At 50.3% G+C, this 19,072-nt stretch overlaps 8 protein-coding genes across 8 annotated transcripts; 5 read left to right on the forward strand and 3 right to left on the reverse strand.

Moving 5' to 3' along the window:
• Window positions 1-33: 33 nt before the first annotated feature.
• PSV08DRAFT_202538 (Leo1-like protein-domain-containing protein) lies at window positions 34-1,923 on the forward strand. Its single transcript, XM_014227276.1, has 2 exons — window positions 34-379; window positions 429-1,923. The coding sequence occupies exons 1-2, from the start codon at window positions 186-188 to the stop codon at window positions 1,642-1,644; spliced, it is 1,410 nt and encodes a 469-aa protein (XP_014082751.1). The 5' UTR covers window positions 34-185; the 3' UTR covers window positions 1,645-1,923.
• An 82-nt stretch (window positions 1,924-2,005) lies between these two features.
• On the forward strand, window positions 2,006-3,162 carry PSV08DRAFT_223267 (uncharacterized protein; the record flags this gene model as incomplete). The annotated part of the gene is made up of 2 exons (XM_014227275.2): window positions 2,006-2,305; window positions 2,380-3,162. The coding sequence occupies exons 1-2, from the start codon at window positions 2,078-2,080 to the stop codon at window positions 3,160-3,162; spliced, it is 1,011 nt and encodes a 336-aa protein (XP_014082750.2). The 5' UTR covers window positions 2,006-2,077.
• Window positions 3,163-3,203: 41 nt separating this feature from the next.
• PSV08DRAFT_202543 (tryptophan synthase beta subunit-like PLP-dependent enzyme) lies at window positions 3,204-5,146 on the reverse strand. Its single transcript, XM_014227274.2, has 3 exons — window positions 5,021-5,146; window positions 4,382-4,972; window positions 3,204-4,335 (listed from the first exon to the last, which is right to left on the reverse strand). The coding sequence occupies exons 1-3, from the start codon at window positions 5,075-5,077 to the stop codon at window positions 3,343-3,345; spliced, it is 1,641 nt and encodes a 546-aa protein (XP_014082749.1). The 5' UTR covers window positions 5,078-5,146; the 3' UTR covers window positions 3,204-3,342.
• Window positions 5,147-6,278: 1,132 nt separating this feature from the next.
• On the forward strand, window positions 6,279-8,126 carry PSV08DRAFT_223272 (uncharacterized protein; the record flags this gene model as incomplete). The annotated part of the gene is made up of 3 exons (XM_014227272.2): window positions 6,279-6,299; window positions 6,700-7,134; window positions 7,180-8,126. 3 exons carry the CDS (start codon window positions 6,279-6,281, stop codon window positions 7,945-7,947), a joined length of 1,224 nt encoding a protein of 407 aa, XP_014082747.1. The 3' UTR covers window positions 7,948-8,126.
• PSV08DRAFT_298010 (uncharacterized protein) lies at window positions 7,869-8,531 on the reverse strand. Its single transcript, XM_014227271.2, has 2 exons — window positions 8,180-8,531; window positions 7,869-8,127 (listed from the first exon to the last, which is right to left on the reverse strand). The coding sequence occupies exons 1-2, from the start codon at window positions 8,464-8,466 to the stop codon at window positions 8,025-8,027; spliced, it is 390 nt and encodes a 129-aa protein (XP_014082746.2). The 5' UTR covers window positions 8,467-8,531; the 3' UTR covers window positions 7,869-8,024.
• A 1,309-nt stretch (window positions 8,532-9,840) lies between these two features.
• Window positions 9,841-11,838, forward strand: PSV08DRAFT_223273 (heterokaryon incompatibility protein-domain-containing protein; the record flags this gene model as incomplete). Its single annotated transcript, XM_066092178.1, has 4 exons — window positions 9,841-10,078; window positions 10,208-10,813; window positions 10,834-10,956; window positions 11,003-11,838. Exons 1-4 carry the CDS (start codon window positions 9,847-9,849, stop codon window positions 11,836-11,838), a joined length of 1,797 nt encoding a protein of 598 aa, XP_065949096.1. The 5' UTR covers window positions 9,841-9,846.
• Window positions 11,839-13,314: 1,476 nt separating this feature from the next.
• On the reverse strand, window positions 13,315-14,773 carry PSV08DRAFT_298020 (uncharacterized protein). Its single transcript, XM_014227269.2, has 2 exons — window positions 14,276-14,773; window positions 13,315-14,226 (listed from the first exon to the last, which is right to left on the reverse strand). The coding sequence occupies exons 1-2, from the start codon at window positions 14,759-14,761 to the stop codon at window positions 13,507-13,509; spliced, it is 1,206 nt and encodes a 401-aa protein (XP_014082744.1). The 5' UTR covers window positions 14,762-14,773; the 3' UTR covers window positions 13,315-13,506.
• A 1,331-nt stretch (window positions 14,774-16,104) lies between these two features.
• Window positions 16,105-18,602, forward strand: PSV08DRAFT_371141 (uncharacterized protein; the record flags this gene model as incomplete). Its single annotated transcript, XM_014227268.1, has 4 exons — window positions 16,105-16,691; window positions 16,954-17,210; window positions 17,326-17,974; window positions 18,026-18,602. The coding sequence occupies 4 exons, from the start codon at window positions 16,105-16,107 to the stop codon at window positions 18,600-18,602; spliced, it is 2,070 nt and encodes a 689-aa protein (XP_014082743.1).
• Between the last annotated feature and the right edge of the window lie 470 nt (window positions 18,603-19,072).

The following is a 19,072-nucleotide window of genomic DNA, read 5'->3' on the forward strand; positions in this document are numbered from 1 at the left end:
TGAAGCGGTGCAGCTGCTGCGTTCCAGTCCTCCGCCGTCCTTTGCTGTACCATCATCACGTGTGGCATTTGCTTGCCCCGTCCTTCACCCTCGCCCTGACACGCCCCGACACGTCCCGGCACGCCCGTGTTTCTGCGCCTCGCAAGCAACGCAACGCAACGCAGCCTCCGCCATTTGTCGCGACCATGTCCGACGCGGGCCACGACCCAACCCTGTCCGGCGACGAGGCCAATGGCCATGCCACTCCTGCTGACGATGGCGAGGGAGGCACGCCGCTGAATACCGTCGAGGAGAATGGCCTTGACGACGACGATGACGATCTCTTTGGCGACGGCGCCGCGGACGATGACGCCGAGGGAGATGCGCACGATGCGCAAGCGTACGTCGCGATAGAGAATAGTATGCGACATCCAATTGACGTGTCACAGTGAGCAGCGCAAGCTCGACGATGCCGAGCTCGACTCCGGCGACGACGAAGGACGCAATGATCGCGTCAGGCAGGGAGAGGCCGTCGAGGAAGTCGAGCAACAGACATTTGCATACATGGATGCAGACCTGGCGCGCCATGCAGTCCCCGAGCCCACTGACAATGAACTCTACCTGCTCAAGGTCCCGCGCTTCCTTTCCTTCGAGGACAAGGCCTTTGATCACAGGACATTCCAACCACCGACCACCGACCACCATTCCAAGGTTGGCGCGTCCGAACACTTTTCCGCCTACCACACTGCCATGACCACCATCCGATGGCGACGTTCACCCTCGAATAACGCTGTCTTGCAGTCGAATGCTCGTATCCTAAGGTGGTCCGACGGTTCTCTTACCCTCCAACTCGCCAGCGACCCTACCGTGCAGTTCGACATTGACGCCAATACGCTTGCGCCACCGCAGATAAACCCCAAGATTCCTACCCCAACAGCAATCAGGGAAGACAAATCCGGTGCCAAGACGAGCGCGAAGAAGGAGAGTTACACATATCTCGTGGCCCCTTACGAAGAGGCCAACGTTATGCGTGTGACCAACAAGCTCACTGCATCCCTAAACGTGGTGCCCGCTGCAAACACAAAAGATGCCGCGCTGGAGAAGTTGCAAAACGATCTTGCAAAGGTGGCGTCCAAGGGTCGCGACGATGCCGATCAGGCCATTTCCTTTATCAACGTAGACGAAGATCCCGAGCTACGCCGACAACGCGAAGAAGCAACATTCAAAGAGAAGCAGCGGCAACTACGCGCCCGCGAGAAGCACGAAGCCCGCCAGGCCGAGCGCGCCAACCGCACCATGGGGCGCAGCAGTGGACGAGCATCAGGAGGTGGACTCGATGGTGATGGACTGGAAGACCGCGCCCCTAGGAAACAGCAACAGAGAAAGGGTGGCGGCCTACGGCGTGACTGGAGCGATGACGAAGACTATGGCGGCCCTAGGAGGAATCGTGAGGACGACTATGACGAGGAGGATGATTTTATCGCTGCTAGTGACGAGGAGCCGGAGATTGTCGAGGACGACGACGACCCAGATGAGGGAATTGCGCCAAGTCCGAAGAGATCAAGGGGCGGGGCTGTTGCAGACGACGACGATGACGATGACGAAGTCGTGGTTAGCCGGACAAAGCGGAGACGTGTGGTCGACGATGACGAGGATGAGGAGTAGGATGTTTTGTAGCAGGCGATTATATTACGCATGCCAGAGCCAGAGCCAGAGCATAGTATCATTACTCAGCTGGTTCCGTATCTGGCTCTCAAAATTATTGGATACCAGCATAGCCCGGAGTTTGAGTTTGTCTTTGGTATATACATATCTTTAGTATTACAACGTATTTTTGGCGAAAGAAATTGACACGTTTAGTCGTCGAGTCATGTCAGTTTCTGAACACTGTTTAACTGACTCTTCTCAAGATAGTCTAAAGAATCAAGTCTCGTCGGATATCCGATTTACTCACTTGCCTGATGCACACTAGTGCGATAAACTAACTCATGTGCATGTATACCATGTTTGAGTCACCTTACCATTACACTGACTACCTTTTTCAAAGACTTGTGGGGAGAAGACTGGAGCCAGATTTACTTACCCAGTTTCTTTCAAGATGGATTCATTAGAAAAGCTGCATGTGGGCTGGATAGGCCTAGGATCAATGGGTCTGGCAATGGCAACCAACATCCAAAAACACATACAACAGCATCCAGACGACTATCCGCCGTTGAAATACTGGAATCGAACACCCTCACGAGGCAAGCCTTTGGAAGGGCTCGGTGCCACGGCGTGTCCCACAATCGCCGATCTAGTCCAAATCTGCAATGTCATTTTCATATCTGTACAAACCCATTTTCCTCTCTTCTCCAGGAAGTACTCATCTTCCGTCCAAGAAACATAACTGAGAATCTCCAGGTCAGCGACGACACAGCCCTTACCACGCTGACAACCTCGATCCAATCCAGCGGGCCCCTCTCCCAAAAAATAATAATCGACACAACCACCGTCCACCCGTCCACCACAACCTCAATCTCCACTTCCTTGGCCCAGAAAAATGCTTGGTACATATCTGCCCCCGTCTTCGGCGCCACACCCGTCGCCATCGCCGGTAACCTCCTCATCGCCGTCGCCGGACCGCCCCAAGCAATCACCCGTGTAATGCCGCTGCTCAAAGGCGTCCTGGCACGCCGCGTCCTACACGTCGGCGATGAAGCCTCGCAGGCCATGCTGCTCAAAACCACCAGCAACTTCATCACCGCAGGCCTGATGACATTGCTGTCTGAAGCCCACGTCCTAGCCGAGTCATCTGGACTCCCCGCTTCCACCCTCGAATCCCTTATCGAGGAAAACTTTGGCGCGTATGCACTTGGTGTGTCGCGGCGCCTAACTTCGGGTTCGTATCTCCCAGCTGTGGGCCAGGTGCCGGCGTCAGGACTCGAGCTTGGGATTAAGGATGTGGGACATGGGGTTGCGGTTGCGAGGGAAAGGGGGGTCGAGTTGAGGATTGGGGAGATGTATCTTGAGGCTGCGCAGGAGGCGAAGGGGTATGCGGAGGAGAGGGGGAGGAGGGCAGATAGTAGTGCGGTGTATGGGGTTTTGAGGCAGAGGGCTGGGTTGGGATTTGAGAGTGAGGTTGTTAAACGGAGGGATGGGGTGGGAGAGGAGGAGAAGGAGGTCGAGGATGTGCTGCGGAAATAGGTATCGAGAATGAAAAGAGCGGAAGTAGGGTATGCTTGGTAGCCATGTAACAATGAGAACCCCAACAGTGACTGATATAATGAAAACGTGTATGACTCCCATTTCTGTATTCAATATCCAGTATGTAGTCTATCCAAATATAATCGACGCCCGTGTGAAACATCAACCTCTTATAAGTCTCTACTTCGCACCCTCAGCAGCCCGTCGCTCTGCCTCTACTTCCGCAATAACAACCTTGCGTACGCCTTGCCATCCCTCAGCCTTCTTGACGTGGCTGACTCGCCTTGGCTTATCTTCAAGTCCCTTGAACTCATCCGGCAGTACCTTCGCCTGGAAGTACTCCTTCTGCTCCGGCAGCGCAAGCTCAACCGCATTGGCAAACTTGGCCGGGTGCGCAGTCGCAAGTGCGATGTGGTGTGTGCTAGGAGGCTTTGACACTTGTACCGAGCGCAGCGTTGCCGCGATACCAATAGCCGAGTGGGGATCAAGGACGTAATTCTTGGACGACTCCGCGTTGAAGACGTATTTGATGGTCTCAATAGTCTCCTCATCGCTGACACGGTACGAGGAAAAGTCAGCCTTGGCAGCCTCTAGAATCTGCTTGTCTACTGCAAAACCATCCTGAGACTTGAGCTCGTTGAGCCAGTTTCGTACGTGGTCGCCTGCTTGACTTCTCCTTTGCGATACAGCATCCGAGTTTGTGCTGTAGACATCGTATGAGAGGAACCACAGTAGGCGCTCAAAGTTTGATGAGACGAGAATGTCCATGGCTGGGCTCAGCGTCTCCTTGACTCCGCCTTCGTGCGCCTTGGCGCCGTCTGCTGGAATGCCACCCTCGGCCTCTTTGCCGTGCACGGGGTGCTTCTCGTACTTGCCGGTTTCCCAGAAACGGTGCAGGATATCGTTCTCGTTGGTGGCAATGACGAGCTTCTCGGCAGGCAGTCCCATGCGCTTCGCGAAGAAGCCAGCGAGGATGTCGCCAAAGTTGCCGGTTGGTACGACGAAGCGGACAGTGGATGCGGGGAGGAAGGAGGGCTTCTTGATAAGGTCAAAGTAGGCGTAGAAGTAATAGGTGATTTGTGCAAGGATGCGGGCCCAGTTGATGGAGTTTACGGCAGCGAGGCGGTGCGTCTTGTTGATTTCTGGGTCGGCGAAGAGGGCTTTTACAAAGTCCTGGTATTGTTAGTCGTGCTGTGTGATGTATTATTTCTGTACATACCTGGCAATCGTCGAAAGTGCCGTCTACTGCCAAGTTGTGGACATTGGCGTCAATGACGGTCGTCATCTGGGCTTCCTGGATGGGGCTGACCTTGCCGTGCGGGAACATGATGAAGACGGAGACATCCTTCTTTCCGCGCAGACCATAGATGGCGGCCGAACCAGTATCGCCACTTGTAGCACCAATGACAGTCAGATGTTCCCTATCGCGGCCCTCCTTGCCCTGGTTCTTGCGCACGAGGAAGTATTCGAACAGGTTGCCGAGAAACTGCAGGGCAACATCTTTGAAGGCAAATGTAGGCCCGTGGAACAGCTCGAGCAGATGTATGTTCTTCTCCTTGTCGAGTGTGACGGTGGGGACGACGTCTTTTGCGCGGAAGGTGGAGTAGCTACGACGGATGATGTCTTTTAGGTCTGCAGATGGGATCTCTGAGGGGGAGATGTAGAGGGAGAAGATTTCAAAGGCGAGGTCTTCGAAGGAGAGATCTTTCCACTTGGACGCCCAGTCTTCGGGAAGCGTAGGGATTTCTTCGGGGATGAACAGGCCGCCGTCTGCAGCGAGGCCCTTGAGGACAACATCCTCAAATGAGAACTGCACATGTTAGCATGCGACTGCGCCCACGGTTTGCACCGACCTTACGTCGTATGAGCCTCCCCGGGTGCTCAGATAGCGCTGCGATGCTGTATGTGAAGACATGGTATTAAATATGTGCAGTCGTCCAGCAAAACAAAAAGTAAAAAGTCAAGATGCTGGCTTGGGGTCAATGTAGAGTCAAGGTCCCCATGGGGAAAATTGTTGTTGTAGCTCCGGAATCGCTGACTGACTCAACCACTCAACTGCCCCGTCCCGTCAGCTTCCAGAACGCATGCACGAGGCGTCTAGGCTGATGCATGATGAAATTTTCTTTACTTGCCCCCATGGCCTCGTCACGAACGAACAAGGACGGTGTGTATTCAGGGCCTTTGCGCTCTAATCGCAGGCAGCCGCAGTCATTCCGATGCCCCGCCACACGCAAACCAAGCCCCCCGCCACCTCCGTTCCTGCATCATGCGGCGATGTCGGCGCAATCGCTCTATCCCAACAGGGAAGAGAATTTGCTCGTGGCACCATAAGTCTACTGGGAGATTATTCGAACAGTCGGCGGACTATTGTGAATACCTCTTCAAGCCCATATTTCCATGGTGGGGTAATGTATGTGCAGTCGTCATAGGAGCTCACTGTAGTATTCAGTATATGGCTTAAGAGATAATTGGTACATTTTGACACCCACCACTATAGCGGATAAGCGTTTTTCGAGATGATTTACAGCATGGGTCTTCTTCTTAACCAACCATCCAATTTCATGTAAGCCATGATCTCGCCTGCCGTCTGCGGGTTCTTCCAAACGGGTAAGCATCAGGGCATTACTACACCCAAAATCAGTATGTTCAGCGTGCTCCCTAGCTCCATGGTTCCGAAAGGATGTAATAACGACAGACATAAACGCCAACAGAACCCCCAATTCGCAACTACAATCAAGTTCAGCCTGAAAGCCCACAACCATCGCTCTCGAGCAACACCAACACCCAAATGAAACATGAGGCCACCCAGCCAAAAGGCTGCCGGTTGAACGCATGCTCAAATGATTCCAGTCTCCCCTTACACGCAGGACTCCTTCACGAAAGCAACCGCGTCCACGCTACACAATTCACATAATAGTCCGCCTCCATCTCAACCCCGCATTCTCCCCAAGCTCAAACGCGTGAACCGACGAAGTTCAAAGTACCCGTTAAACCCAGTGCGCAGACTACGCCCAAGATATCCCGCTGTCATGCCAAGGCGAAACGCGATGCGGAAGCCCCACACTGGTGGGTAGTGGAAGAGGCAACGGGCGAGGTTGGGCGATATGGTGGCTAACATGGGAGGTATGATGATTGATGTACGTGATGAAGGATAGGTAGCGGAAGAGACGGGAAAGGGAGAATGTTGTCGTTTGTTATTCAAAGTTTGGGGGCCGGTAAGCAGCCCGGGGTGTAATATTCACGTGATTGGGTATCCGCTCGTGTCCGGATGAAAGTGGGTGATGCCAAGTAGAGATTTCATGATATCATTAACTATTTAATCCTCCCATTAACTTTTGTACTAACATGAACTAAAAAACATCATTACATAGATAAAGAAAGAAAAAACATAAAGAAAATAGAAAGCCCCATCTATGCATACGTAAATTTTGAAAAATCGTGAGCTTTATATGAGAAAACATAAGAAAAAAGAAAAAAATCGAAACGAAACGTGAAAATTTTAGGAACTTGAAATAGAAGCGTCCTTCTGACGTATAGCGAGCTGCTTTTCCGGCCGATCCTCCACAGACTGCTGACGAGCAGTCTGTGGAGTCGGAAGAGGCAGAAGAGAGTTCTGATGCTAATCCAAGAGCCACCACAGATGAAGACAACGAATGGATCATGGTGGACGACGACGAAGATAATGACGACGAGACCACTAATGCCATACAATCGACGTTTGAGGAGACTAACACTTCTCAAGATAAAGAAGAGGCCGATATACACCAACCTTCGGTCGATTGTTCAGCCGAAAGCAAGAGGTTTTATCCAAGGCTTCTCGGTTTTCAGAGAAAGGGCAATGCAAGAAAAACCGCTGCAAAACGCCAGGCCATGATCGCCCTACCTGGCAATGAAAGCGAGATTTTCGAAGAGACGGGAGTCCACCTCAAGGATGAAGACCAAATCCTCGATGAAGAAGAAATGCAGGCAACTGTCCAGAACGTGCCTCCGAAATAGAGGATGGATTCGCATCCGCAGCTGGGAAAGCTTGAAGTCGATACAACTTCGTACATCCAAGAGGGAGAACGGCAAGACCGCTTCGTAGAGACTGCTCGTAAAATCGTCAGCTTTTTGAAGTCCGCGGCTTCTAAATGCCGAGCATCCGAAGATTTTTTACTGGAGAATCTCCTAAGCGGAATTGATAATTCGGTTCATTTCACTCTTGGGAATCTGGACTTCACGCTGGACGACCTAGTAAACCTCCCACGATGGTCGGTCGCAAAGAACCTTGAAAAAGGTGTTTATGTCGACGTGTTGCATATCAAGGAAGAATTCGAGCAAATCCGACAGCTCTACGTAGGTTCCGCCACGGGAAAATTTGGGTTCGCTCAACGCTGGTACGAATATATGCAACGGCTGGTAAAACATAAGTGCGGCAGACACGACCAGGCTGTCCTGAAGCCCAACTCGACTGTGTGCCTTCGCGGCCTTGCACAATATGATGACACGCGATATCCGTGGTTAATCTGCTTCGCCGAGACTTTTTTCATGATCTATCTCGGCACTGTTACAGATCCTGTTTGGCGTCCTACAGAAGATGATGTCAGGCGTTTTTACATCAACAACGAACTCTATGAGCTTGTCGAAGCTTGTAGACGCGCCGCAGGCCTACCAGCCCCTCTTTCAGTCGGACTCAACTCAACATGGTCACTCTGTCAAGGATATCGTGTAGGCTCGAACATTAACTCCGCTTGCCTTAAATTCCTTATCATTACTGTTCGTGCCCAAGATCAGTCTGCTATTTGAATTACTTTGAGATTGTATGGTATATATACAAATAATACAGTTCTCTTCAAGTTATTGTTTCTACCACTGGTAGACTTCTATGATGTTGGTTCCATTTCAGCCGTAGAGGTGCCAACTTGATCAAGTACAGTAGGAATAGGACCGGTCAGACGGATATCAAAGTCACCAGTGTAATTAACACTAGAATGATATTAGTAATTGCTAATCTCTGTCACATCAGTCCACAGCTTACTTTTCGACGGTGTGGTGGAGACGAATGTGGCGACCTCCATTCGCAATCACATCAAAACTGAGCACATCAAAAGTCCACTCGGCCTTCTTATCGCATGGGTATCCAAATCCAGGGACAGTGTAGTTGACAGCTTCGCAGCTTTCGCTATCGACGGATAGGTCAAAGGAGATCTGTGGGTAGCCACTGACGGCGACATAGTGGAAGTTGGAGATGGTGACGTTTTCGGCGGCGGCGGCGGCGGCGGCGGCGGCAAAGCCGAACATGAAAGCGGCAGAAAGGAACTTCATTGTGTAGTTTGAGTAAACCTTGATGAGAATTAGGATTAAGGTTGAATCTGACAAGCTATCGCATTTTCATTACTTTGAGCGTCACCGCCATTATTTATGTACCTTGGTATACATCCGTGCATCCTAATGTTGCAATCCTAAGGTTGCAATAATCATTCGGCCCTACTGATATATTTTTAGAAGGTGGAAAGACCGTATATCTACGTAACTCCAATGACTCGGTCGTCCAATGAATCATTTCGTTCCTAGTGACCCACATGAAACTACTCGGCTTACTTGCTTTATTAAGGATAGCTTATATAAGGTCAATTTGTACCCATCAGAGCGTTACCTTCAACCCACCATTTGATGTTCATAAACCCAACAGAAGCTGTGAGCCTTAGAAAGTCGGAAGCCCATAGTAGGATAGGATTTTTCGTTAAGGGACTGAAATAACACTCACTAAGAACAATCGTAACGCGATTGCGCAGGCGTACCCATGTTGCGATCTTCATAGAAATACGAAGTGGTACGTGAATTTATGCACTAATATCCTGTTCGGTCATATCAATAAACCCCTTTTGCTTGTCAGGGAGGGCTTCTAGCGGAGCCGAGCACGCAGCTACACGCGCCTACAACGCTGCTAAAAAGGCAGGCACAAGACAACAAAGCTCCGTTGTTGTCTGCGTAGCTGATACTTAAGGTTACGTTTGGGCACACCGTGGCATTGCTTAGCCCCCTGTGAGCTTACTACTTATTAACTAGAAACATCTTGGCACGACTTGCCCCAAGAAGCTTAATTAAATTGGATCCTCATTTAGTACGACACAATATCACTTCTTACCAAGATGTGATCGACTGTATAAGAATAGTAATTAGAGCTAGTTAGCCCCTGTGCAATTCTAGCTCTAGTCGCATTGTTGATATTATATTATTTTTAGACTAGAAGAGGTTTTTCTAATTAAGAATTAATTAGATTACTATAATAAAACATTATATTTAGTTATCCCGGTCCAACAAGTACTTGTATGCTATGCTCGCTACTCGGCACCGTTCAACTCTAACATTTCGTAGTAACGCCACCGGCTTCTGAACGCGAGGTGGTGTACGTAGCAACAAGATTAAGTGCGCATATGTTTGTGATTTGCTTTTCTCCTGCAATGAGAAAGCAGCATTTCGATCTTGGGAGACAAAACCAATAGTTTTGCCTTGATACGCCAGCGAATTGCCACACTGTTCGAGCATGAAACGTGACGACGCCTGATTTGCCAACAATTATTGGATGGGTGTGGGTCGCATTTACGAGTATCCAACGACACATTGCCACGGGGTACAACGCGAAAAGACCAATGCTATGTATGTACTCCCCGGAGGTCTTCCTCGATCCAACTATGTGTTACAATGGGGTGCAATGTCTGCGACAAGTCACCCAGTTCCTTGCTAGATCTCAAGTACACCGATTTATCTGAAAGTGCACAAGCGGGCTGTCTCAGATGTGCGTTCATCACCAGCTGTGTGGAGTTGACCATCCCTCATGTCGAATCAATTACAAGTATCGCCGCCGCGTGGGACAATTTGATGGTTGTCATAGAGGGAGAGCACTATATTCACTTATCTATTTACACATCTAATGGTAAGTAGCAATTTTTCCTAGCTGTCATCAACCTTAAATCGCGAAATCAGCTGCATCTTGGAAGTAGACTGGGATGACATTAGGCTATATTTCTTTTGTCCTGCAACATAATACTCACAAGCCACTCAGGACAGGAGACGAATCCGTTTCAAAGTTGTGATTCTACTAAGAAATATCTTAAACACCTCGCAGGCAGGACTGACTCTGCAGGATCCATTGCCAGTATGCAAAGATGGATGGAAGAATGCGAGACGACCCATGACAGATGCACAAATCAACACAAGCATGAGCCCTCTCGATTTAACCGCGCAAAGAGATTTCTTCATTTGGAAGGAAGATCAATAACACTACTGGAGGACATCCCGGTGGAGCGCTATGCCTGTTTGAGCCATTGCTGGGGCACCAGCAAGCCCATCAAAACGACGACGAAAAATCTCGATAGCCACAGGGTTGAAATACCCTGGGACGATCTTAGTGCAACCTTCCAAGACGCGGTTGACATATGTAGCGCTTTGGACATTTCCTATCTCTGGATTGACTCATTGTGCATTATTCAAGATAGCACAGACGACTGGTGCACCGAGGTTCCCAAGATGGCTGATATCTACGAGAATGCATGCGTTACTATTGCAGCAACAAAGTCTGAGGACGGTACTGGAGGCTGCTTCTCATCGACTGCAGCAAAGTACATGTCAAAACTCGTGCCTGGATACAAGGATACGTATGTTCGCCAAAGTGTGCCTAACTTCCCTCAGCTTTCGGATGGCAGGAGTATGGACGAGAATATGGACTAGCCACTCTTCAATCGCGCATGGATCTATCAGGAAATGCGATTGTCCAAACGCGTGTTGCACTTTTGCGCTCAAGAAGTAATCTGGGTATGCCGCACTTGTCAGCAAAGCGAAAGCGGGGAAAACGATAGAGACCTTGTCAACCCTCCGGTTGGAATGAAGAATGATCACCACGTCTCTTATGCTAGCCTCGAAGCAAATCCAACAAGACTCTGGCATCGAATGATTGCAGAGTACAGCAGGCTTCAGCTCAGTTTCAAACGAGACAAGATGGCTGCCCTTGCTGGCTTAGCTCAGCGTATGGCAAGGCTACGATCAGATGACCGATATCTGACTGGATCATGGGAGGGGTCCCTGCTATTAGACCTTCTTTGGGAGAGGAGTTTGGAGGCGACTTTGGACACGCAAAAATTAGATTGCTATCCGTCTTGGTCATGGCCATCATTTGACGGACAGGTTCATTGGTCTCAAGATCACCATCGCTCACTCGAATCTGTGTGTATTGAGGATATCAGCTACACAAGCTGCGCTCAGGATTTCATGTGCAAGTCTGCACCTATCACGCTCACACTAAGAGCTCCACTTCTGGACGCGCAGACCTTCTTTGCTCACTCCCAAGACTACGATGATGGGCTCAGCCAAACGATAACAAATCTGGATCATCTGTATGTTTCGTACGCTGTGGACGATATTGAAACCCGTGATTCTGATCCGGACCAGTCTGGGTTCATTATTCCGATATCTGCAGAATCACAGGAGAGTGGGTTCTTCCGGGCAATTCGTGTAAGGCAGAAACCCAACAGCAATTGTTTTGAGCGGATTGGATCGGTCACTCTAGATCATCCTGCTGGAAGGCTTTGTAATAGTTTCGGGCAAAAGCTTGAAAATCAGGAACGGAGGAAGACTCATCTGCTTTCTGTAAGGAAGCTGTTGGAAAGTTTACCAACTTCAAAGATTGTCTTAGTGTAGTAGTTTTGCTGATTCCAGCCTTAACATATGATTGAAGCATACTTGAGCGGCTACTGTTTTCATCGTTCTCGTGTGCAACAGTCGCAGCAGATCCATAGGTTTCATACAGTATTTCAAGTGTCTACTCGGAGCTGACCGGCTCCCGTAAATGCTTTGCGATGACACGTTGCGTTTCTTGGTTATTCGTATACTTTTAATAGTTGCAGCACCTCATAAGCTTCAAGTATAGGCAGGCACATGGCGAATTTTAGGAAACCCAGTGAAGCAGAAAGAACAGAAAGCCAACGAACTGAGCAGCTTATGTAAGGGCATCAGGATAGATAGACTTCATTATTACTCTCGTTGTAGTTGACTTGAATGATACTTTCTTACTACATTTACTTGATAAGATGATTACCTATCAGTCTATAGTAATGCATGTAGATTAACAGTTACTCAACCTATCATCTCTCTTCTACCAAGTATACTACTCTACTATCTCGCGAGATGACTTTTATGGAATACTAGGGTAAAGCTTACTGGCCTTAGTGCGGACCTGGAAAGAGAAGTATATAAACTTTTTTTGATGCACCAACATAGATGGCTGCTACTATCGAGTGACGCGATGATTGCACATGATGCAGCAGGTAGACAGAAGCATTCGCAAAAAAAAAATGACTGCATGCACAAATTGCCTACCCAATGCAATCATGCTTGCGCTCAACGACGACATGTACTTTGTGCCATGACGAAGCCAGGTATGCCGATTTTGCACGCCGACGAACCAGCCACACTAGCCAATTGCAATGCGATTCCCACGGGCAGTGTCCCAATGCGACGATTCCTCGGTACGTTCAGCGCAACAACTCCGATTTCAGAGCAGGACCAGGACAGGGTGCGGCACGTGAGGCTGCAATTGGCAAACTCTTCGCATGGGCGACTGCAAAGTCTGCGCCGTGAACGGGTCCAGTGGAGTTCACCCACACCTCAGCTCTCTCATGTATCCATTTGTGACCAATCGCTCACTCTCACCACCAATCACTCACTCTCACCCGCGGTCAAGAGTCGGCAAAACACTGGGTCGCTAGTCTTGGCAAGCAATTTTTTCGCAAGCTTTCACTCACGTGCACGGACTCGGTGAGGCTCACTCACGTGAATCTGCTGCGCACGAGCCATGTGCGACACCTTAAATACTGCACTTCGCCCATCCCCTCTGTTCTGCTGTACACGATCATGTATGAAAAAAGAAAAGCCCCCCATACTTTCGACAGCCCTGCTAACGACGATATCAGACTTCATAGAATCATTTCTAATAGTATGCTTCTCCTTCTGAGTTACTCTAAGTAGCCACAGAATCTCCAGCCTGGCTGATGACTGAGAGCCTCGATGTCCCGGAGTGAGGCCTTATTACGATTGCTTCGGCAAGCGTGGCGATGATCTTCAGCTGACTGGTTGTGTACTTCGGTCGCACTGGAAGGCAGGACGTTGACGGCAATCTGACAGGTTTTTGTTTTTTCATTGGTGCTTCTGGCTAGTCCAGTTCATTGAGGAAGGAACGACGCAGATGGTGACCGAACGAATACAAGTGGAAAACAACCCATGGAGAAATTACTAGTATGTACGTACCGCTACAAACAACGCCTGCTCGCTGTGCTTGCGCATTCAGTCTATGCTTGCGACGTGCGTGCCTCAGCACCACGCGTACTTCTCGTTGATTACCCAGTCGATCTTATTCGCTACCGGGCCTTTGTGCTCCGGATACCACCTGAGGCTTGCGACACTATCGACGTCCCTGTGGACGACATTGGCACTTGGATGCAGTCTCTTCGCAGCTGCAAGCGCAGTAAGTGAGGGCGCCCACATCTCGACTTTCTCCATCTTCCACTCCTCTGCTTCTCGCTGCGCCATGGCCAGCAAGGCTGCAACGGCATCCGCATGGCTATCGTCTCGAGCTGTGCCGTTGGCATGGCTCGACGAGCCCTCGCAACCACCATCCTCAGTCACCACTCGCAGAATGTACAGCGTGTTGCCCTTTGTGTCCGTCGGGTCCTGATTATACCACATGCGCGTCCAGTAGCACCATACGCGTTTGCCCTTTTCCGTGCCCACAATGGCGCCCTTGACTTGCGGTTTCTTGCTATGAAGCTCATTCGCCACAAATTCTTCGCGCGCATGGTGCCAGCGGATCGTCTCGATATTGGGAATCAGAGCAACAGCTGTGTTGCTTCCTTTTGGCCGCGACTCTAGCTCTCGGCGGACAAGAGCCACGTCGGTCTCGCACAGGTCTTGCAGATCTTCTGCGTACAGCGGTCGCGCTGTGGGCAGGCTGCTGCTGTCCTGGCTGACAGTACCGGGAATGGACACGTGCGATGATGAGAAGGGCTCCCAGCCAAAGGTGTTGTAGAATTTCTACCCATTGTTAGCTGCTGACAAGTTCGCATAGCAACAAAGTATTTACCTTTCCGATATCCGAGTATAGCACCGAGAACAAACATTCTGTGCCGTCTTCTGTCTGATATGTTTTCAATGTCTCGCCCAGCTCGGTCATCATCCTCTGTGCATAACCACGTTTTCGCAGGTGGTTGGCGCAGAACACGCTTCCGACGCCGTGACAGATGACTTCCTTGAGCGTGCCATCTTGCCATACCCACGCCTTCTTTCGGTACGTTTCACAACTCGCCAGCGGCAACCTCGTCCGGGACTGTGGATCTAGCGGATTGTTGGGCAATGAAGTGTCGACCAGGATCCAGTACGAGATGCCACCATCACGGGTCATCTCAGTCGCCGCGAGCACGTCTTCACGGCGGAGATAGGCTGGCAGCTTAAGAGCACCACGCCATTCCTCCCCATTGAGCTTGAATTGCATCAACTTCTCCGCATCAGTAGGGTGGACGAGTGCCAGGGAGGGAGAGTCGCCTTTGGGGAGGTTATCGGTGATGGCCATGATTGCTGTGTTGATTTTGCAAGAGGACCGGGTTGCGATATGGCCTTGTTCTTTATAACCTTCACTCGTCCACCTCCCGATGACTACTTGTCAAGCTGTCGTAGGGCGTCGTAGGCATGCGCTCGGCCCAGTTCCCATGCACGCTCGAAGCAGGGACGATACCGTACCGAGTAAGCAGTGGGCCGCTCGGGTGCGATGGATTGGCTATGTCGGTATCAAATGACGGAGTGCTAAGCAGGAAAAGGAACTCGTCGTCAGTGGGTCTTTGTTTAGTCCAGAACACCCCGCGTCCCCGTGGCTCCATTCCGCCTTGGTTCTCCGTGCAAACTTATAGCCAACCCCGGATTCCCCCCAAAGACACTGGGATGGGTACGTGACGTTGGGCGGCCCGTTGTATGCCGTGGCAAAGCGAGTTCGGATGCCACTGCTTGCCATGGGTCATGTGCCGCCGTCCGATTCGCGAGTAGCTTTAGATCTTGCATGAAGCCGGTTGCCCGCTCACGGAGAGTTGCGGGCTAGTGTGTGCACTCATTGTTTATTTATCACGACCATGGCCATGACTGATGATCACGAACATTGCTTCTTATCGGCCCAGTACAACGCGAGGGCAGGCTTGTGACAATGCCTCGTCATTAGCGGCGGTTCAGCCTCGCTAGCCGGCGGTGCCAGCCTCAAACCAACTGTGCCCCATCGCTAGGGCAAAGCCGCCGTCTTTTAACCATCACCACTGTATTATTGCTCAAAGTCGATATGCACTGTCTGTTCTGCTGAATGCTGGCTGTGCTGTAATAGCCGTGCATCCAAGTGTGTTGTCGTGGCACGTAGCTGTTGCTTCAACTCACCTTTCGGTCGTACCATTGCCCGCTCCGCTGCCCCTTCCGCGATACGTAGCCCCCTCCAACCTCAGGCCTGCTTACATCTAGAATATTCGCAACACTGCACACTGCATCTCAACCTGAACCTCGCGCTCGCTCTCTTTGTTTTCTCTTCCTCTTCACGTTCACTGCGCATTGGCTGTGAAAGACGCTGAGGGTCGGTAAGGTGCCTGACCAAGGTGCCTGACGAGGCTGCCTCCGAGTGAAGTTGAACTGGTCTTGTTCACGTAAACACTACGCACATATGCCCCTCGCGATCGTTTGCCTTCACCAGACCACGTAAATAAGTACACATTAATGTCTATCACTTGGTCCTCTCCTGAGACCCTACACACGGATTGGCTGTCACTCAGTCTGAGCACTGCTCTGGTAACTACACATTGCGAGCTCGGTCTTTAGAATCACCACCACGTCACCCGATCTCTCCTGTATGCGAAAAAAAAACTCTGTTAAGATTTTGAGAGTTCAATGGCTCCGCCTGGGTTTCGCGTGAGTCGAGAAATTGTCGTCCTCTCTGATAGTGAAACAGAAGATGAGGGCCATGCAGAGCAGGAGTCGGAACGTCTCATTGCAAGACCGGCAGCAGGGCCCGCGCAGAACAACCCGCACATTGACGGGAATATTGCAGAACCCTGTGGAGGACCACCAGTCGTTGATCCCGAGACGATCGACTTGACCGCCATCCCAGATGTTGATGTTCCGCCGTCAAGTCCCGTCAGGTTACAGGGCAATGTACCGCAGCCCGATGGCCAAGCTTCTGACCGGAATGCACATAGTCGTATGCTTACTGAGACTGCCTGCCTGCAAATGATTCTCAGCGTATTGCCGGACATCTCCGTTGAGCATGTGCTCAAGCTCATCAAGGAGAAGACAACAGACGCCACGCGAACAACGGCCCGATGCGAGCATCTCATCGCCGAGCTTCTAGAAGGCGAACCATACCCGAAAGAAGCAAACGAAAAAAAGAGAAAGCGAGAAGACGAATCCGAACATGAGTTGAGCGGCTATGAAAAGGGCGAGCGTGGCCCACAGGTTTATGGTTATGAGCACGACGCGTAAGTACCCATTCACAGCTGCTGTAGTGCAAGTAGTATGCATACCTACGTGTAAAATCCGATTCAACAAGTGCGACGTTGCTTCTAGACAGAACTTCAAGTTCGCTTCTTGTAGCAATACATGGAATCATGAAATACTCACTGTAGACACTGCAATCTAGCCATGGAACAGCGCAAGACTGGCACCTTGAAGAGAAGAAGCAGTGCTTTGATAGCGCAATGCTACTTGTTTGCTTCGTCATACTGACAACACACTGTGCAGCATAGAGCTCCTCAAGGATGAATTTCCCAACGTCCCTGTACGACATATAACGATGGTTTTGCAAGAAAAAAAGACACTTTACAAAGCTTACTGTCTTCTCGAGAAACAAGTGCGCGACTACGGGCTCATTGCTGGACCATTTACCAGAATCAACAAATCCCGCAACAAGCGCGGCACTGAATTTATGTTGATTGAGAAGGGCAGTCAACTACCCAAGGAACTACATGCAGCAAAGAAGAAGATTGAATTTGAAGCTGGTGAGTGCCTTTTGCAATACGGACTAACAAGTAGACCATGCCTAGGAGTAACGTCACAAATGCTTAGTTCCTAGTGTGGTGTTGATGGCCAGATTCTCTAGCTAACAACTGCCAGCAAAACGCCGCAAGATACAGGAAGCAGAACAGGCGGAAGAAGCCAACCTACTCGACGCCCAGATGAACAACCTGATGGGCGAGTGTGCATGCTGTTTCGACGATGTGCCTCTGAACCGCATGTTCGGCTGCAGTGGCGACATGGTGCACTTTTATTGCAAAACCTGCATATGCCGACAAATCGAGACGCAAATGGGTCAATCGCGTTGCAGACCCAAATGCTTTGGGGTCGATGACTGTGACGGGACTTTCTTACGCAGACAGCTACAGCATGTGTTGAGCGAAAAGACGTTCGAACGATTGGAGCACATGCAGCAGATGGAGGATCTGAAAGCAGCTGGTTTAGACTTTCTTTCCGAATGTCCCTTCTGCGATTTCAAAATGGAATGTCCGCCTGTCGAAGTCGACAAGGAGTTTCGTTGTCAAAATACCAAGTGTGGAAAGACAAGCTGCCGCCTCTGCCAGAAGGAATCGCATATTCCACTGACTTGCGAGGAGTCCAAGAAAGACGGTCAGATTACGCTAAGACACATAGTTGAAGAAGCCATGTCGGCAGCCCTGATACGTCATTGCAACAAGTGCAAGCATCCGTTTATCAAGGAACAAGGCTGTAACAAGATGACGTGCACGCATTGTAGGAACTTGCAGTGGTGAGTTGAAACGCTGGATCTTCAGCCAGAAATGTACTGACGCTGATTCAGCTATGTTTGCTCTCAAAATGTAATCGACTATAGACACTTTGGTGATGGCCAGGTAGGCAAGTGTCCTCTGCATGAAAATGTCGAAGAACGTCATGAACAGGAAGTCAAAAGAGCAGCTGACGAAGCTATGGCCAAAGTCCGAGCTGAAAATCCGGGCTTTTCAGACGCAGATCTTATGATCAAGGTATCCGACCAGGTCAAGCAAGCAGAGGAGGCACGCAGAGGTCGAGTGCAAGCCGAGGCGCATGCATTTCCTTATCATATGGTTGGTGATCAGCTCCACCGTCTTCCGCGTGCTGGTCAAGTAGGTGCACCGCAACCTCTGGTTCCAGCCCAACAAGTACTCCCACCACGACCGGCACCTCAGTACGTACATCCCCGCCCACCCATTTTCTATGCTCCTGGTCTTGTGCAGCCGGAACAACCAATTCCATATCAACCTGTATTTCCTGTTCAACCCATCAACTTCTACGGTGCTGTTCCACCACGGCGACCATATGAGTTTCAGTTCTACCATCCTTTCTTACCACAGTGTCGGCGCTGTCATCTGAATCATCCCCCTGACCAGCATTGTTAGACCTCAAGCTTACGCTGCCCTTCGGAACTTGTTACGCGATCGTGTCATTCCAGATGCGGTTGGGCATGTCCAACCAGGACACGATATAGCTCGTTTGCAGGCAAACATACGTGAGCTTCGTCGGGCGACGGAACTAGCGCGGCGGGCACATGCGGCCGAGTTAAACGATTTCATGGAGCAGTTGGCGGAGAGGCGCCGCAGAGCAGCTCTTGAAGGAAATGTGAGGAGATAGCATGGTTTGCGATGCGGGATACCTTTTTTTTTGGTTTGCATTGGGGGACATTTTCAGCATATCGATTAGCAGCATAGTTTTTTTTTTCGAGTTTCGACCTGCATTACATCAATTTCAACACTAGCGTATCATCATGAAGACATGGAGTATCGCATCATCTATGATTCGGGTTGTGACATCTTCAGTGACGTTCCGCAAAGCGACTTGTACACACTCAACTAAGAGACAGCATTCTACT

This window comes from Bipolaris maydis, assembly GCF_028858645.1.
Source record: "Bipolaris maydis strain C4 unplaced genomic scaffold PSV08scaffold_7, whole genome shotgun sequence".
Lineage (NCBI taxonomy): Eukaryota > Fungi > Ascomycota > Dothideomycetes > Pleosporales > Pleosporaceae > Bipolaris > Bipolaris maydis.

Coding starts and splice junctions, on each gene's coding strand:
- PSV08DRAFT_202543 (XM_014227274.2), bottom strand. CDS start 5,077: ATGTCTTCACATACAGCATCGCAGCGCTATCTGAGCACCCGGGGAGGC. Junction 4,973..5,020: donor CCCGGGGAGGCTCATACGAC/GTAAGGTCGGTG, acceptor TAACATGTGCAG/TTCTCATTTGAGGATGTTGT. Junction 4,336..4,381: donor GCACTTTCGACGATTGCCAG/GTATGTACAGAA, acceptor TAACAATACCAG/GACTTTGTAAAAGCCCTCTT.
- PSV08DRAFT_298020 (XM_014227269.2), bottom strand. CDS start 14,761: ATGGCCATCACCGATAACCTCCCCAAAGGCGACTCTCCCTCCCTGGCA. Junction 14,227..14,275: donor TATACTCGGATATCGGAAAG/GTAAATACTTTG, acceptor AACAATGGGTAG/AAATTCTACAACACCTTTGG.
- PSV08DRAFT_298010 (XM_014227271.2), bottom strand. CDS start 8,466: ATGAAGTTCCTTTCTGCCGCTTTCATGTTCGGCTTTGCCGCCGCCGCC. Junction 8,128..8,179: donor CTCCACCACACCGTCGAAAA/GTAAGCTGTGGA, acceptor ATATCATTCTAG/TGTTAATTACACTGGTGACT.
- PSV08DRAFT_202538 (XM_014227276.1), top strand. CDS start 186: ATGTCCGACGCGGGCCACGACCCAACCCTGTCCGGCGACGAGGCCAAT. Junction 380..428: donor GATGCGCACGATGCGCAAGC/GTACGTCGCGAT, acceptor GACGTGTCACAG/TGAGCAGCGCAAGCTCGACG.